Genomic DNA, 19173 nt, shown 5'->3' with positions numbered 1-19173 from the left:
AGGGGTTTGAAAGTTCTCAGCTTTCTCATCAGTCCTTGGTGGTTGAGTCTTCCTTGAAGAAGTCCAACCCCTCTAAGGTTTATGCTGCCGTCCCTCCGGGCCTTACGATGGACAAATATGGTCGCCGTCTTTACCAAAACTCAATGATGGCAAATCGTGTCCTTAACTATAACTTTATCTTCACGTCCTACCTCCGGTTCTGTGTGGACGTCCTCCGCTCGTTCTGGGAGAACATACCAGATTCTCGGCGTCAGGAGTTTCGTCTCCTCGAGGAGACCCTCTCCCAGCTCCGCCTCTATATGTTTCAGGCGGCCTACGACGCCTTCGAGTTGTCCTCGAGAGTCACGGTCTTTGCGGTCGCCATGCATCGCCTCGCTTGGCTCCGAATTATGGATATGGATCTGAATCTAGAGGATCGTCTTCCCAATCTCCCGTGTGTGGGTCGTGAGCTTTTCGATGATTCCATCGAAGCAGCCACCAAGCGCCTATCGGACCTCCTCTCTGGTGAAACTTAAACCAAAGGTCCCTCTGGCTCGGCAATACAGAATTCCTCTCCAGAGGTACCCACAGAAATCTACGCCTGCCTTCTCTCGGCCTCCTTTGAAGTGGCTGCAGCAGCAGCAACGTCAAACTAAGACCCGGCTCCGGCGAAGACTGGGACGTCCTTTTGACAATTCCAGTCCGAGCCTTCGGGCTTCCTTCCTCCTGGAGCCTTCCCCTTCCCCATCGGGGGTCGTCTCCATCATTTCTATGCCCAGTGGGAAAGTCTTACTACCGACAGTTGGATGCTTTCTATCATCCGGGAAGGGCACTCCCTTCACTTCAGTCACGTACCCCCGGACCTGCGTCCAAGAGTTTCCTTCTGCTCGGGCTCAGCTGCCTCTCCTTCGCCTTCGGGCGGTCGAGGAGGTTCCCCTGGACCAGTGGAACACTGGATTTTATTCCCGGTACTTTCTGGTACCCAAGAAGACGGGGGATCTGCGTCCAATCCTGGACCTCCATGCTCTGAACAAGTTTCTGGTCAGGGAAGGGTTCCGAATGCTCACCCTTCCTACTTTGTACCCCCTCTTGGATGAGGGGGACTGGCTGTGCTCACTGGACCTCAAGGTACACCCACATTCCGATACACCTGGCCTCTCGCCGGTACCTGATATTCCGGGTGGGGGATCTCCATCTCCAGTATCGTGTTCTTCCCTTCAGCCTGATGGCCTCTCCGAGGATCTTCACGAAATGTCTAGTGGTGGTTGCTGCGTCCCTGCGTCTTCGTGACCTGCAGGTGTTTCCCTACCTCGACGACTGGTTGATCAAAGCGTCCTCTCGCCACGAAGTTCTGTGAGCGACGAATCAGACCATCTTGCTCCTTCAGAGCCTCAGCTTCGAGGTGATCTTCCCCAAGTCTCAGCTCTGCCCGTCCCAGTCTCTGGAATTTATCGGAGCAGTCCTGTACACGGCTTGTCTCTGCTCCTTCTTGCCTCGGCCTCGACAGGAGACCCTTGTTCGCTTATGCCGGAGAGTAGCCCATCTGTCTTCGGCCCCGGCTCGGCTCATGATGGTCCTCCTAGGTCACATGGCCTCCACGGTTCATGTGACTCCTTTTGCCAGACTTCACCTCCGTATTCCTCAGTGGACTCTGGCATCCCAATGGAACCAGGATCAAGACCCTGTCTCTCGACACACTATCGCGACTTCTTTGTTGAAGCAGTCTCTCCATTGGTGGATGCTCTCTTCCAATCTTTCCAGAGGTTTTCTGTTTCATGCTCCTCCTCCGCAAAAGGTCCTCACGACGGACTCGTCGGCCTACGCTTGGGGGGCTCATCTGGATGGCCTTCGCACTAGGGGTCTTTGGTCCAGTGCCAACCGCCTTTGTCGCATCAATCTGCTGGAGCTTCAAGCGATCTTCCTCCATGGAAAGAGCGTTGGCAGTTCAAAAAGGTTATAATAAATTTAAGGATGTGTGGGGACCATTATTAAATTATAGTAATGAATAAGTTACACTTTTCCCAATTTTAATACACATGTGGATTTGGGGTGGGGGGGTTTCTTGGTTTTCCATTAAGAATATATATATGAATGTCAAGATATTATTTTCAGGTGGTATGTATTAGTTATATATGAATTTGGGAGGGGGTGGGGGTTAAATCTTATTGATGTATGATATTGAAGATTTTTCAAGTGATGTATTATAATTGTTTGATATTTACTGTACACTTGATGTAAGTTACAAAATGAATAAAGAATTAAAAAAAAAAACAACAACAACACAGGGGGGACCGGGGTCCCGATCACTGTGCCAGGAGGCGCTGCAGCTCTGGGATTGGGCCATCCGCCACAACATATTCCTTCGAGCGGTTTATATTCAGGGCCAGCACAATTGTCTGGCGGACAAGTTGAGTCGTCTTCTACAGCCTCACAAGTGGTCCATCCATTCCTTGACTCTACGTCACGTATTTGCTCGCTGGGGGACTCCGGACGTCGACCTGTTCGCATCCCCCCACAATCACGAGTTGCCCCGCTTCTGCTCCAGGATATACACCCTGCTCAGACTCGAGGCGGATGCTTTTCTGCTGGATTGAACAAACCTGTTTCTGTATGCGTTCCCTCCATTCCCTCTGATTCTGAAGACTCTCGTCAGGCTCAAGTCCATGAGTGCCACCATGATTCTGATAGCTCCTTGGTGGCCCCGACAACCGTGGTTCTCCCTCCTGTTGCAACTCAGTTCCAGGGAGCCTCTTCTTCTCCCTGTTTTTCCTTCTCTGCTTACGCAGAGTCAGGGTTCTCTTCTTCATCCCAACCTGCAGTCTCTGCACTTAACAGCTTGGTTCCTCACGGCTTGATGCCCTCGTTCCAGTTCTCCCAGCCTGTGCTGGATGTCCTGGAAGCTTCTTGGAAGGAGTCCACTCGCCAGTGTTACCATCAGAAGTGGACCCGCTTTTCTTCCTGGTGTGCTACTCGACAGCAGGAGCCGCTGTCTGCCTCTTTATCTGCTGTCCTGGACTATCTGTTACACTTATCTGGCGCTGGACCCAAGTCCTCATTAGTTCAAGTCCACCTTAGTGCCATTGCTGCTTTTTATCAGCCGATTGACGGGAAGCCTATCTCTGTTCATCCTGTGGTCTCCCGTTTCATGAAAGGCCTTTTCCACGTTCGTCCGCCCCTTAAACCTCCCCTTCTGGTTTGGGATCTTAACGTGGTCCTTGCTCGTTTGATAAAACCCCCATTTGAGCCGCTAACGCGGGCTCACTTTAAGTATCTTACTTGGAAGGTTGTTTCTTATTGCTCTCACTTCTGCCCGTTGGGTCAGTGAGTTTCAAGCCTTGGTAGCGGACCCTCCTTTCACTGTCTTCCATCATGATAAGGTGGTTCTCCGTACCCACCCTAAGTTTTTGCTTAAGATTGTTTCTGAGTTTCACATCAACCAATCCATTGTTTTTCCTGTGTTTTTTCTGAAGCCCCATTCTCACCCTGGAGAAGTGGCTCTGCATTCTCTTGATTGTAAGCGGGCGCTGGCCTTCTACTTGAAACGCACCGCTCCGCATCGTTCTGCTCCCCAGCTGTTTCTTTCGACCCTAATCGTTTGGGTCACTCTGTTTCTAAGCGGACCATTTCTAACTGGCCGCTTGCATCTCCTTTTGTTACGCTCAGGTTGGTCTCTCCTTGCCGGGTCGAGTCACAGGCCACAAGGTCAGAGCAGTGGCGGCGTCAGTTGCTTTCCTCCACTCGACTTCACTTGAGGAAATCTGTAAGGCTGCCACTTGGTCCTCGGTTCATACATTTACCTTGCACTACTGTCTGGATACTTTCTCCAGGCGTGATGGCCATTTTGGCCAGTTCGTTTTGCAAAATCTGTTCTCCTAAATTGCCAACTCTCCTTCCATCCCATTCTGGTTAGCTTGGAGGTCTCCCACATGTAGAAAATATGCTGCCTGCTTGTCCTGGGATAAAGCACAGTTACTTACTGTAACAGGTGTTATCCAGGGATAGCAGATATTCTTGCAACCCACCCACCTCCCCGTGGTTGGCTTCTTTGCTAGCTATCTGAACTGAGGACACGCTGAGGAGACGCATGCCCTAGACCGGGCGGGAGGGGCACGCGCGGGCCAATCGCAAGCTTGAAGGTCTTCAAGCAAGTCTGCTTGCGAAAACGTCCGCTAGGGGGCTCCATCGGTGCTTGGAGGTCACCCACATGTAGAGAATATCTGCCTGCTGTCCCTGGATAACACCTGTTACAGTAAGTAACTGTGCTTTCTGGCATATGAGATTAGGTAAATGCTTCCTTTTAGGCAGCTCTTTAATGCTGCTTGAGAAGGAGAATGATGTTCATGTAATGAGATGCACTTCTATCTTTTTCCATTGCAGACAGTACCTCCCTCGGAACCCCTGTCCGACACCGCCTTACCATCATCAGATGCCTCCACCTCACTCAGATACAGTGGAGTTCTACCAGCGACTCTCCACAGAGACACTCTTTTTCATCTTCTACTATCTGGAGGTACAGGATAGTCTCCTGGCAGTTTCTCAGGACCAAAGTATTGGTGGGACAGGTCAAAGAAGTGGAGAACTGATTGTGAATGTATGAGGTGATATGGCTACTCTATAAGCAGAGGGATGCAGGAACCCCCTGCCCATTTTATATTTCTCTTCATAAGAGAGGGTTGAACAATATTTGGCTGTTTTAAAGAAGAAAAAAAAACCGAAGGAATTTGAATAGATGTAGTCTGAGTTCTTGGGTTTCTAATTTGTTTGAGATGGGAGAATAAGAGAGAGGAGCCTGCAGGACCCTCATTTGAAGTAACTGATAGCGTAGTAAGATTTTTTTTCCCTCCCTTTTAGAACATTCAGGTATTTGATGTAGAGAATGACACGGTGACGGTTTACCCGCGGCCACCGCATTTAAGCCGCGGGTCACCGCCGAAAACGGGGAAGAAAACTAGCAGTCTCTGCGGTGACGGGGACAAGGCCATTCACCGACCGCGGAAACGGTGAACAGGTTTGTCCCCGCGGGCCAATGTACCCCCTTCTAGGAACCGCTATTTACCGCCCGACGCCCGATTCACCCCCCCAGCAGGACCGCTCGCACCCCCACCCCGAACGACCGCTCGCACGCGCTCCCACCCGCACCCGCGATCGGAGCAAGAGGGAGCCCAAGCCCTCTTGCCCGGCCGACTCCCCGACGTCCGATACATCCCCCCCCCCCGGCAGGACCACTCGCACCCCCACCCCGAAGGACCGCCGACTTCCCGACAATATCGGGCCAGAAGGGAGCCCAAACCCTCCTGGCCACGGCGACCCCCTAACCCCACCCCGCACTACATTACGGGCAGGAGGGATCCCAGGCCCTCCTGCCCTCGATGCAAACCCCCCTCCCCCCCAACGACCGCCCCCCCCAGAACCTCCGACCGCCCCCCCAGCCGACCCGCGACCCCCCTGGCGACCCCCACGACCCCCCCACCCCCCCTTCCCCGTACCTTTGGTAGTTGGCCGGACAGACGGGAGCCAAACCCGCCTGTCCGGCAGGCAGCCAACGAAGGAATAAGGCCGGATTGGCCCATCCATCCTAAAGCTCCGCCTACTGGTGGGGCCTAAGGCGCGTGGGCCAATCAGAATAGGCCCTGGAGCCTTAGGTCCCACCTGGGGGCGCGGCCTGAGGCACATGGGCCCAACCCGACCATGTGCCTTAGGCCGCGCCCCCAGGTGGGACCTAAGGCTCCAGGGCCTATTCTGATTGGCCCACGCGCCTTAGGCCCCACCAGTAGGCGGAGCTTTAGGATGGATGGGCCAATCCGGCCTCATTCCTTCGTTGGCTGCCTGCCGGACAGGCGGTTTTGGCTCCCGTCTGTCCGGCCAACTACCAAAGGTACGGGGAAGGGGGGGGGGGGGGTCGTGGGGGTCGCCAGGGGGGTCGCGGGTCGGCTGGGGGGGGCGGTCGTTGGGGGAGGGGGGTTTGCGTCGAGGGCAGGAGGGCTGCAGTGCAGAACATAAGCCTTTCATTAAGACAATCCTGGTTCGCTTTTCCAAGTTAAAACAATTAGAAAAATATTTCTGGAGTGCTGTAATAAATTAAAATTAATAGTGCTCAGAACCCCCAAGGTAACTTCAGGCATCATTTTGAAGCTGGGGGGGGCGGTCGTTGGGGGGAGGGGGGTTTGCGTCGAGGGCAGGAGGGCTGCAGTGCAGAACATAAGCCTTTCATTAAGACAATCCTGGTTCGCTTTTCCAAGTTAAAACAATTAGAAAAATATTTCTGGAGTGCTGTAATAAATTAAAATTAATAGTGCTCAGAACCCCCAAGGTAACTTCAGGCATCATTTTGAAGCTGGGGGGGGGGGGGGGTCGGTGGGGGGGGGGGGGTTTGCGTCGAGGGCAGGAGGGCCTGGGATCCCTCCTGCCCGTAATGTAGTGCGGGGTGGGGTTAGGGGGTCGCCGTGGCCAGGAGGATTTGGGCTCCCTCCTGGCCCGATATTGTTGGGGAGTCGGCGGTCCTTCGGGGGGAGGGATGTATCGGACGTCGGGGGGGGGGGCATCAGGCTTTCAGGATGGGGACAGACCTTCAAGGGGGGACAGTGCAGGGAAGTCAGGGAATTTATATTAATTAATTTTTTCTCTGTTTTTGTATAGTTTTTGTATAGTTTTTGTATAGTTATTAACTAATATTTAACTAAGTTTTAAAGTTTTAAAGAATGTTTCCTTTATACGTAAATAAAGAAAAGTGAATGGGATTGCAGTGGCGGTGACGGGGCGGTGAATGGGGTGGCAGTGGCGGTGACGGGGCGGTGAAGAGGATGGTGAGACGGGGACGGGGCGGTGACGGGGATGGTGAGACGGGGACGGGGCGGTGACGGGGATGGTGAGACGGGGACGGGGCGGTGACGGGGACCAATTTTTTCACCGTGTCATTCTCTAATTTGATGATGCCAAGGCCTCTGGTTCCTGGAGTCAGGCTCTTGCTTAAAGGTGCAGTTGCTTTCTGCAAGAATTATAGCATGTCAACTCTGAGTTGCAATGGAGGAGCAGAATGGCACATGCTGAAAAGTAATACCTCACTTTTCCATGAGTGGGGACAAGTGGGAGAGAGAATTTGCTATAGAGGTGAAAAGTGCTTGTACTGAGACTGCTAAGCAAAGGGTTGTTGCCCCAGTACATCATGGGAAGGCAGGATCATGATTCTGTTGGATTCTAGTGCATGCCTTTTGGTAGAGGGAATGCTGATGTGCTGTGGTGTGTCAGCACTTAAACATTTGCTTTTATGGTAAACTTCAATGGCTTTGCATATAATTAGGCAGCGGTTGCAGCTCTTGAGTCCACCAGGACATCAGTGTTTACAGAGTTATTCTGTGATGGAGTGAGCTGAGAAGCTCTCTTTGAGAGACACAGCTGTCAGTGTGTATAAGAGTCCTGTGATCATCAGGCCCTATGTTTCTTTGTTGGAGGGTTCATGCTGGCACATGGAGAAATTAGGTTCTTACCTGCTAATTTTCTTTCTTTTAGTTCCTCCAGACTGGCACAGAACTGATGGGTTATAACGTACCTCTACTAGCAGGTGGAAACTGAGACACTAACTTTTGGCTGTAGTATGTGGGCTGTGCAGTCCCAAGTACAATCAGTCTGACGAATAGCCAAGCAGAGCTAAGAAATTAATAACTGAACTATAAACAGCAACATAATGCCCAGAAGGAGAATAGCAACTAACATAGAGAAATACTGTTGGATATTAATTAATTAATTAATAGAACCTTCACAGAAAAGTCCCCATAGCTCGCCAGACAAACCAAATGCTACTGTTCTTTTAATCTTCCCTAACAACCCAGACATAAAGACACCGCAGAAAAAACTGTACTTTTTGCGCAAAATACCAAGTAAAAAACAACAGGATGGTGTTTCTGCCGGTCTGGATGGACTAAAAGAAAATTAACAGGCAAGAACCTAATTTATTTATCATCCCTCCAGATCGGCAGAGAACTGATGGAACATACCAAAGCAGTACCCATCATGGATGGGACCCCCCGAAGGGCCACCATAAGAACATGCTCACCGAACACTGCATCCCGACACGCCTCAACGTCAACACACTAATGAACAAAGGAATGGAGAGAAAACCTAACAGCCACCTTACAAATATCCATCGGAGGCACAAGAGAAAACTCAGCCCATGAAGCCTTCCCCTGAGTGGAATGAGCTTTGAGAAAAAACGGAACAGGCTTCTTCTGAAGAAGGAACGCCGAAGTGATAGCTTCCTTGATCCAATGTACAATGGTAGCCTTGGAAGCACCATCCCCCTTACAAGGACTGGCTATAAGGACAAAAAGATGATCCGACTGATGGAATTCCTGGGTCCATTGAAGATAAGCACAAAGGACTCTACGGACATCCAATTTGCGCTACTGCCTCTGCTCCAAAGAGCCCTCCCAACTACCCAAAACCAGGAGGACAACAGACTGGTTGACATGAAAAGGCGAAACCACCTTTAGCAGAAAGGAGGTGACCGGCCGCAGCACAACCCACTCCCTAGAGAACTCCAGGAAGGGAGGCCTACACGAAAAGGCCTGCAGTTTGGAATCACGTCTTGCAGAAGTAATAGCCACCTTAAGAACAAGGTACTTCAAGGTGCAGGAGACCAGAGGCTCGAAAGGAGGCCAAATGAGCACTGAAGGACGCACTGGGGACTGGAGCAATTTTGCCACTCTCAAGAAATGAACCACATCCAGAGAACAGGCCAAATGCCAACCATGCAACATGCTATGTAAAGAAGACAAAGCCGCAAGCTGAACCCAGAGGGGAGGACCAGTCTAGGCCCCTGTCCAGGTCATCCTGCAAGAACTCCAAGATGTGAGGCAAAGAAGCATGAAAAGGAACTATTCCAAACACAGAACACCACTCCTCAAAAAGATGCCAAACTCGCACATAGGCCCAAGATGTGGAAAGTCTCCAAGAACTCAAGAGGGTGGAGATCACCTTATTTGAATAGCCTTTCTTACTTAGGCGTTCCCTTTCAAGAGCCAAGCCGTAAGACAAAAGGGATCCGGATCGAACATTGGAATGGAACCCTGAGTCGGAAGGTTGGGCGAGAAGGGGCAGAGGAAGAGGACCTGCCACGAGAAGATGAACCAGATCTGCATACCAAGGGCACCTGGGGCAATCCAGAGCCACCAGGATCACGCGGACTGCGTGTCGAGCAATGTGAAGGACTCTGCCCACCATCAGCCTTGGGGGAAAAACATACAGAACTCCATCCATCAGCGAAGGCTGCATCAGAGCATCCAGCCCCTCAACCTGGTAATCCCTGCACCGACTGAAGAACCTTGGCATTTTGGCGTTGACACTTGAGGCCATCAGGTCCATGACTAGCCAGCCCCAGCCCTAAACAATCAACTCGAGAGCTTCTAGACTGAGACACCACGCTCCGAGATCCAGCACATGATGACTGAGGAAGTCCACCTGGACATTCTCCACTCCCACTATGTGGGAAGCTGAGATGTCCAGAATTTGAGAGTCTGCCCAGTCCATGAGAAAGAGATGTCTCCTGCCCCACCAAATGACTCTTGGTTCCCCCTGACGATTGACATAAGCCACCGCTGTGGCATTGGCCGAGAGAACCCGATCCAACTTGCCCTTCAGTAACTCCTGGATAGCTAGTAATGTCAACCAGATGGCTCTGGTCTCCAGAACATTGATTGATCAGTACGCTTCCGACCAGCTGCCCTGAGCCGAGCGACCGAAGCATTGAGCTCACCAAATGAAGAGACTGGCATCCGTAACAAGCATTTTCCGCTGTGGCTGATCCAGACTCGCACCCTGCACCAGATTGGAAGAGCGTAGGCACCAATGGAGGCTGCAATGAACTAATACCTGAAGAGGAACAGGAGAGTCCAGATCATGCGTCTCAGGCAACCACCACTACAGAAGAGCATACTGAGGTGGGCACATGTGAGCCTGAGCCCACCTGACCACGTCCAGAGAGGCCACCATCGACCCCAAGACCTGGAGAAAATACTGTACCCAAGGACACCGAAGAGCCACCAGGAAGCGAATCTGAGATTGTAACTTGACCACTCAGCCTCTGGAAGAAAGGGCGACTCTGGCGCCTTCCACTGCGCAAGCACAATATCCCTAATATCCGGATGCATAAGAAAAGACCAGGAGACTGAACAGATCCCCCAAAGTAGGAGGTCTGCCACATGCAGAGGCTCTGCATATTCCTCGAAGTGCAACACCGAGGAAACCTGAAGAATACATTTCTTTGGTGTCTTCTATCCTGCCAATACTTTTCAGTTCTAGATGGTTTACAACAAGAGTTGGCTTGGGCATTCCCAGGGAGATTATATGGTTAATAGATGTAGTATGCATCGGGATCTGTGGAGGGTTGATAAGGTTTAATTAGATCATTTGACAAATTCCTTGAATAGAAAAGTTTTAATTTCTTTCCTGAATATTTTGTAGTTGGGTGTCATAGTCAGCAGATTGGAGAGGTGGATATGTAGTTTCGCTGCTCTGATGGCTAATAGTGGGTAAAGTGTGGAGCTCTTCCTACTGAAAAATACACACCACAGACACATCCTCGCCAGCTGGTGGAACCGAAAAACCTCCGCCAGCAGCGTCCATCCCCCCAAGAGGATACTGGAGATCCACCAAGGGGTCCAAGTCTTCATCAGTCAAAAACTGCTCCCCGTACAAAATATCCTCGCCCCAAGAGACCCTCGGATGCTTGGACGAAAGAGGAGGGGACGGAGTCAAAATCAGCGTTGAGAAGAGCTGAACTGGGGTGGTCATGGAGGGACATCTCCCCCAGGGCTGCCTGAAGATGAGCCTTGCACAAGGCTAAAACAAAATCAGGGGAAAATCCCCCTGGTACGCAATGGGACTCACTGCCAAAGCAGTGGACCCAGCAGAAATCTACCCCCGTCTCTCCAATACAGGGAGAAGGTCCACCTGAGGCTGTAAACAAAATGTGAGGAGCTTCCTGCCAAAATCGGCACAGAACCCACTGAAAAAACCTCCCCCGAGGCCTAAACTGTCCCAACCGCTAAAGCAGGCAAGCCGGCAGCAGCTGTAAAGGAGTCCCTAGCAGCATCGGCAGCAAGGGAAACCTTATTTCCCTGATCGTCGGCGGCTGGGGGAATCCCTGTGTGGGTGGCAAGGAAAGCCCGGGCTTCCCCACTGTCTGCTTCTGGCATGCAAAGCACTCGCGAAAGGGATCCCTGGATGCCGGCACCCAAAACCGATGAGGATTTCCCTTTGCGACAGCCAGCACACCGCGAGAACTTGCCGCCCGAATTGACCTCATGTCTGTGCAAATGCGAGCTAGCTGAAAGAAAAGTGCTAAAAACACAAGTACAGTTAATAGAAGGTTCCCTTCAGACAGGCACTGCCTCAGGATTTTTTATTTCAGAACAGACTCCACTGGCTCTCTAAGCCTTATGCCTTACCGGTACCTCTACAAAATTTTGGGGAGGTAGAGGAAATGTGGGGATGGACTCGATCCCGTCGAGTGTGACACCCCTGAGATTGGATGGACCCCCGAAAGGGTCTCCCCCAAGCTCAGTCCGGCACCAGATGGTGACAAGAAGGCCACTAAACAAGTTCCAACAGCCCAACACTAACCAAGGGAAGACTGCAACAGCTTACCACACCTGCTGGAGACTGAGAACAGATTGTTTGTATTGAGGGACTACACAGCCACTTATACTAGAGCCAAAAGTTTGTCAGCTTCCACCTGCTGGTCATAGTAATAACCCATCAGTGAATTGTGCCAGTCTGGAGAGGCGCTAAAGAAATAGGACATTTGGAAATATCACTGGATGCTCCCCAATCTGTGCATTCACACATCACGAGTGTCCCAAAATGACAGGTGGTTGCTGTTCATGGTAAGGAGAAATTAGGTTCTTACCTGCTAATTTATTTTCTTTTAGCTTCTCCAGACCGGTATAGCATCTTACAAGCGGGTATATATATCATCATGGCCACCAGCAGGTGGAGAGTGAAGCAAAACTGTGGAATAGTACATAATAGGTACCTTCCCCTATTATCAGTATGCTGAATAGCCAAGCAGAACTAAGAACTGGAAACAGAAATAAACAAGACTCTGAACAACAACTAACATACCCAAATGCTGTTGGAAAATGCAAAGGAGAGATCCCAGCAAGAAAATGTCCCCACAGCTCGCCAGCCGAGCCACAGCCGCTGTTCTTCAATTCTCCCCAGCCCTAGAAAAATACTAGAACCCGCAGAAAAAACACAATCTGCATGCGCAACAGCCACAAGAACAACACGACAATAGACAGGGTGGGGTCCTAAACCAGTCTGGAGAAGCTAAAAGAAAGTAAATTAGCAGGTAAGAACCTAATTTCTCCTTTAGCACTCTCCAAGCAGGACGTACCAAAGAAATCCCCATCATGGGTGGGACCCCCGAAGGGCCGACACCAAAACACGCTCACCGAACACTGTGTCCTAATGCGCCGGAACGTCCACACGGTAGTGTCTGACAAAAGAATGCAAGGAAGACCAAACAGCAGCCTTACAAATGTCCACTGGAGACACTAGCGAAGACTCAGCCCAAGACGCCATCTGACCCCGAGTGGAATGAGCCTTGAGAAATTCTGGAACAGGCTTGTTCTGAAGAAGATATGCGGATGCAATAGTCTCTTTGATCCAACTCGCAATGGTAGCCCTAGAAGCGCCATCCCCCTGAGGAGGACCCACAAAAAGATGGTCTGATTTCCCGAACTCCTGTGTCCTCTGCACATTAGAACGAAGAAACCAACCGACATCTAGCTTGGGATGACCACTGCATGATTGACATGAAAAGGAGAAACTACTTGTGGCAGAAAAGAAGGAACAGGCCTCAATACTACCCGCTCCCTAGAAAACTCCAAGAAGGGAGACCTACAAGAGAGAGCCTGCAGCAGGAGTAATAGCCACCAAGAAGACCGTCTTAAGAGTAAGGTCCTTCAACGAGCAGGTGCCTAAAGGCTCAAGAAGGAGGTGCACCAGCCTGGACAAGACCAGATTCAAAACCCAAGAGGGAACAGACAGCCACACGGGAGGCCTGAGCAATTTGGCCGCCCGCAAGAAATAAACAACATCAGGAAAGGCAGTCAGACACAACAACCCACGAAAGGCTGACAAGGCCACCAGCTGAATCAGGAGAGAAGACCAAGCCAGGTCCCTGTCCAGGCCATCCTGCAAAAATTCTAAGATATTAGGCAAGGAAGCGTAAAAAGAGACTCCACACGCTCCACACCAATCCTCAAAGATACACCAAACCTGCACATAAGCCCGAGATGTGGAAAATCTCCGGGACCCCAAGAGGGTAGAGATCACTTTATCTGAATATCCCTTCTTACCTAGGCATCCCCTTTCAAGAGCCAAGTTGTAAGACAAAAATGGACCCGGATCGAACATGGGAATGGGGCCCTGAGTCAGAAGATCAAGCAAAAGAGGAAGAGGATCCAACACCAGATGCCACACCAGATCCGCATACCACGTGACGACTGAGAAAGTCCACTTGAACATTCTCCACTCCGGCTATGTGGGAGGCCGAGATTAGAGAATGAGCTCAGTCCCCGCCCCGTTCCTGTGAGCTCAGTCCCCATTCCTGCGAGCTCGGTCCCCGTCCCCACCAACTGTCAGATCCCATCCGCACAAGCCTCAAATAGTTATGAATTTATTCTGAACTTAGTTTTATTAAAGTATAAAAAGAAACAATATTCTGTCTAATTGTCATTTTATAAATCAGAGCAAGGATCAGCAAAACCCTTGTCTCCCTTCTCCTCCCCCTCACAAATATCCCCTCCAATATCAAGAAAAGTGAAAATTACGACAGGATGCTACACAGAAAAATCAAGCTAACAGAATATTGCAGTCACATATGACAGGAATAGTGTTAGGGGAGTGCAACTAGAGCAACTGCCCCCTAGTCAGAGAGAGAGCCCTAAGTCTTTGGTTTTGGGTTCCTTCTGTCCCAACTGGGGATAAAACTATTCCATTTGCTAACTCTATCTTGGAAACCATACCCAAGGCATCAGAAGCTATAAAAGTGATGGAGCAATGGATGACAGACTTCAAGCTCAAACTTAATCCAGAAAACACGAAATTCTTCATTGCCTCTCCTCACCCACTTGACACCAAAACCCCACTATGCATCAATGAACTTAGTTACTCTATTCAGTCCATGAAGATATTGGGTATAACTCTGGATCAATGCCTAACCTTGAAAGACTAGGTGGACTCCTTAATCAGAAAAGGTTTTTTCACTCTCTGGAAACTCAGATCCGTTAAATCATATTTTGATATGTCAGCATTCAGAATCCTGGTGCAATCCCTCATACTAAGTCAACTTGACTATTGCAACATCGCCTACTTAGCTATCCCCCAAATGAATATGCGACGCTTACAACTAATGCAAAATGCAGCGGTCAGACTTATCTTTGGGCTGAAGAAATTCGATCATGTGATACCTTATTACCGGCGGTTGTACTGGCTACTAACGGAAGCACGTGTAAAGTTTAAGTTCGCCTGCCTCTGCTTTAAAGTACTGTATGGACTAGCCCCCAAATACTTAACAGACCTTTTTTCCTTCCCCACCAACAGACACAAGAGAAGCTCATATTCGAACTTCGTTTCCCCCCCAGTTAGAGGTTGTAAACTGAAAAAACACCATGAACATCTCCTCTCACACCAAGCAGCATTATGGGGTAAAGACCTAGAACAATTGCTCTCCCCCCCACTTACATGGAATTCAGGAAGCGCCTAAAGACATATCTGTTCCTGTTGTATCTAGACAATTGACCCGTACTTCTCCCTCTCCTCAGTATCGGCTTTCTAGACCTTTTACCCTCTCTCGCTCTCCTCTCCTATGTTCAATCATTTTGTACCTTCTCTTAATCTTTTGTAAACCGCATAGAACTTCACGGTATTGCGGTATATAACTGTTATTATTATTATTAATCATGGCATGGCTGGCTCCTGAAGATAAAATAGGCGCAAGAGGAGATGCTGAGTCTGACACGGGTGCAATTTTTTTTTACCACAGGAGAAAGATTTTTCACCGCTCCCACGGGGCGGTAAATGGTCTTATCCCCGATTCCTGCAGGATGGTGAAAGGTGTTGTCCCCATTCCTGCGGTAAACCAGTTACAAATATCTCCATTCTTGCGGATTTACTGCAGTGACCACGGTTTGCTGCGGTAAACGGTCCCCATGTCATTCTCTAGCCGAGATGATCTGAAGGTGAGACTCTGCCCAGACCATGAGCAGAGCCACCTCCTGTGCCATCTGAGTGCTCTTGGTACCCCCCTGACAATTGACATAGGTCACCGCAGTGGCATTGTCTGTCAGAACCTGGTCCGATTTGCCCGTCAAGAAGAAGTGGAAGGATAACAGCGCCAGACGGATGGCTCTGGTCTCCAGAACATTGATAGACCAGGTCACCTCCTCCGTGGACCAGGTGGCCTAAGCTGAGTGATCCAGACACTGAGCTCCCTAACACAGAAGACTGGCATCCATGAGAAGCACTGTCCACTGTGGCTGATCCAGACTCATCCTTTGAACAAGATGGGAGGTCTGGAACCACCAAAGAAGACTGGAGCGAGCCAAGCCCTGCAAAGAAACAGGGTGATCTATACTGAGGCTCTGGGGCAACCACTTCCGAAACAGAGCATACTGAAGAGGACGCATGTGGGCCCGAGCCCATCTCACAACATTTAGGGAAGCCGCCATCTACCCCAACGTGGAGGAAATCCTGCGCCCGAGGACACCAGGACGCTATAAGCAGACAAATCTGAGATTGCAAATTGCTTACCTGGGCCTCTGGGAGGAAGACCTTCCCCAAGGAGATGTCGACTAGAACCCCAAGGTACTCCAGACGCTGAGATGGGGCCAACCAACTTTTGGAAAGGATGACCATCCACCCCAGCGACTGCAGGAACACCAATACCCGAGCCTTAACCTGGGTGCTCTCCTGAAACAACTTTGCCCGAATCAACCAGTCATCCAGGTAGAGATGCACCAGAATGCCCTCTGTCCGCAAAGCCACTGTGACGACCACCAGAACGTCTGGGGTGCCGTGGCCAGACCAAAAGGAAGCGCACAGAACTGATAGTGCGGACCCAAGATCACAAAGCAAAGGAAACGCTGATGGGAGGCCTGACTTGGAACAGGCAAGTAGGCCGGCAGAGCGAGAGAAGTCAGATACTCCCCTGGCTGAACTGCCAGAATCACAGACCACAGAGTTTCCATGCGGAAGGACGGAACTTGGAGAGCCCTATTGACCTCTTTCAAATCCTTCTTGGGCACCACAAAGGAAATTGAGTACCTGATGGTGCCACACTCCTGAGGGGGTACTGGAACAACTGCTTTCAGATCTAGCAAGTGTTGAAGGGTCTGGCAAACGGCCTGCATCTTCAATGCTGCCTGACACGGAGAAGCTAGAAAATGATCTGGCAGAGAGCGAGCAAACTCCAGAGCATATTCGTCTCGCACCACTTCCAGGACCCACTGATTGGACGTGATCACGGCCACTTTGGGGGGAAAATCTCATGTAGCCGGGCACCTACCGGAACCAAGGAGTCATTGGGCAAGATGGGCAGCGGGGTAACCGGCGGAGGGAGTCCCAGCCCCCAGGCGGGGCCCCCCGAAAGGACTGCATGTGCTGATAGAAACGACCACGGGAAAATCCCGAAGCTGGAAAAGTAGCATCCCCACACCCAGGGCGGAAGTGGCAGAACTCCTGCAGATGCCCCCGGGCAGTGCCACACCAAGCCTCCGGGCAGGCACGGTCCTCAGGCAGGTGGGGCACTTTAGAGTCCATCAGAGTCTGAACCATCTTATCCAAATCTTCTCCAAATAAAAAGGACCCCCCGAAAGGGAAATTTTGTGAGCTCAGTTTAGGACGCGGCATCCGCCAACCAAGCGCGAAGCCACAAGGTACTCCAAAATCACTTGGCCACTCCAAAACCAGACGTCCACACCAAGTCATAACGGGCATCCGAGAGGAAAGAGGCAGCCATCTCAATCTTTGCCACCTCCTGATCCACCAAGGACTAGTCAGACTCGCAATCCAGGACGTGCTCGGCCCACTGAAAAACGGCGCGAGCCACCAGCCCCCCACAAATAGTCGCCTGAACCCCCAAGGCCGAGACATCAAAATTCTGTTTAAGAATGGTCTCCAACTTAGAGGTCCCGTAAGGCAGAACTGCCCTCAAAAGGCACGGTATGCCGCTTAGCAAATGCCGAGTCCACTGCGTTCACCACTGGCGACTTCAAGGTAGCCCTATCCCCCTCCGGGATGGGATACAAATGAGCCATGGTGCGTGCAAACCGAAACGGCACCTCCGGAGTATTCCACTGCACCAGGACGAGATCCCAAATATCCTGAAGATTAGAACAAGAGCGGGAAGCAGTGCGGATCCCTCTAAAAGGGTCCCCCACACGTGGGGGTCTCCGGTGGTGCCTCTTTGACACTAAGCATCAAGACCTGCTGAATCAGGTCTGGCAGCTCATTCCTCTGAAAAAAAAGGGCACATCACAGATAACTCTTCGCCAGAAAAGAGAGAAACCCGATGCCCCACCACCAGCGGCCGTCCCCTCAAAAGGATCCGGGAACTCCTCAAAAGGTTCTAGGACCTCATTCAGGCTTACACACTCCTCTGACCACAAATTCTCATCCCATGACTCCCTCGGGTGCTTGGACAAGGGAGGAAGAAGAGGGGATGCCTAAAAAGTAGAGGGAGGCAAAGCCAAAGGGGGTGTGGAGGTAACCCCCCCTCCTGAAACCCCCTGGGTGCACGCGGGAACCCCAGTCGCCTGAAAATAGGCTTTGCACACAACAAAAATTAAATCAGGGGAAAATCCCTCTGCGGGTCCCATGGGATTCCCTGCCACAGCAGGGGACCCAGCAGAAACCTGCCCTGTGTTTGCAATACAGGGGGAAGGTCACCTGAGGTTGCAGACAAAATGGAAGGGCCTGTCTATAAAAATGGTGAAGTTCCTGCCAAAAATAACTCCTCCAGGGCCTGTAGTGGTTGGGAAGCCTGAATTGTCCCAGCTGCTAAAGCAGGCAAGCCGGCATCAGCTGTGAAAGAAAACAGTTGAGAGGAAATTCCTCCGTGGGCATTGGGGGAAGACCAGGCTTTCACACTGCTCCCTGCCGACGTGCGAGGAACTAGTGGCACACCAGCAGCTGCCGACAGGGCTCCATGATCACACCAGCCTGAACAGCTGTTTTCAGGCCAGCCATGAGTGCCTTGTGTCTGGACCAAATTGAGCACAACTTCCCCTGAGAAGTGCTCAATTGCTCCATACACGATCTATCTAAAAGTGCTGGTTAGTTAAAAAATAGTGATTTACAGCATATTTAAAGGGAAAACAACCCTTCAGGCTGGCACTACAGGATTTTTTTTTTCGCAGAACAGACTCCACTGGCTCTCAAAGCAGTATGCCTTGCTTGAATTAGGGGGCAAGGCTTACTGCTGATGCACCTCTAAAAAAAATGTCAGGGAGGTCAGTGAACTTTGCCGGTCTGGAGAGGCGCTAAAGAAATAGGGCATTTGGAAATATCACTATCTGATGCCCCTCAATCTGTGCATTCCCACATCACTAGTGTCCCAAAATGAGGGGTAGTTTTTATTCTTTGTCACACTAGGACATTTCTTGAAGCCTATATCCTTATGAATTAATTTTTTTGTGGGGAGGGGGTGCAATGAGCAAGCAAGGGGGGGGGGGGAGAGAAATGTACTATTTCTTTCACATGCAGACCAAAGCAGATTGGAGTAGTGAAGGATCTGCACATGTTCATAAAGCTTTCCATTAGGTGAGCTTTGAGGAAGAGCAGCCCAACCTAGCACCATCAGATGACGGCACCTGATGTCCACCTCCTGCTGTCCTCGGATAATTCTAAGTGTCTGAGCAGGTCTTTGGTTAAACACGCAGCACATCTCAGTGTTTGATGTATGTAAAGCTTTTCCTTGGCAGGAGTGAGCTTATGATCTGTTAAAATGAGGTTTTGAAGCTTGTTCCTCTTCCAGGGCACAAAAGCACAGTATTTGGCAGCTAAGGCACTGAAGAAGCAGTCCTGGAGGTTTCACACCAAATACATGATGTGGTTCCAGCGACATGAAGAGCCCAAGACCATAACAGATGAGTTTGAGCAGGTGAGAGGTGGTGTTAGGACAGTGTTTCTCAA

The 19173-nt window shown here is 50.7% G+C and overlaps 1 protein-coding gene across 3 annotated transcripts in view; it reads left to right on the top strand.

Moving 5' to 3' along the window:
- Positions 1-19173, top strand: part of CNOT3 (CCR4-NOT transcription complex subunit 3) — a 110119-nt gene that overhangs the window by 89735 nt on the left and 1211 nt on the right. For all 3 annotated transcript variants that reach the window (XM_033960647.1, XM_033960646.1, XM_033960648.1), the window contains 2 exons: positions 4357-4489; positions 19016-19141. In XM_033960647.1, coding sequence (XP_033816538.1) covers positions 4357-4489; positions 19016-19141 — 259 coding nt within the window. The remainder of the gene's footprint in view (positions 1-4356; positions 4490-19015; positions 19142-19173) is intronic.

The sequence above is a fragment of the Geotrypetes seraphini genome, chromosome 10 (genome assembly GCF_902459505.1).
Source record: "Geotrypetes seraphini chromosome 10, aGeoSer1.1, whole genome shotgun sequence".
In the NCBI taxonomy this organism is placed as follows: Eukaryota; Metazoa; Chordata; class Amphibia; order Gymnophiona; family Dermophiidae; genus Geotrypetes; species Geotrypetes seraphini.
This window is presented reverse-complemented; position numbering and strand designations above follow the sequence as displayed.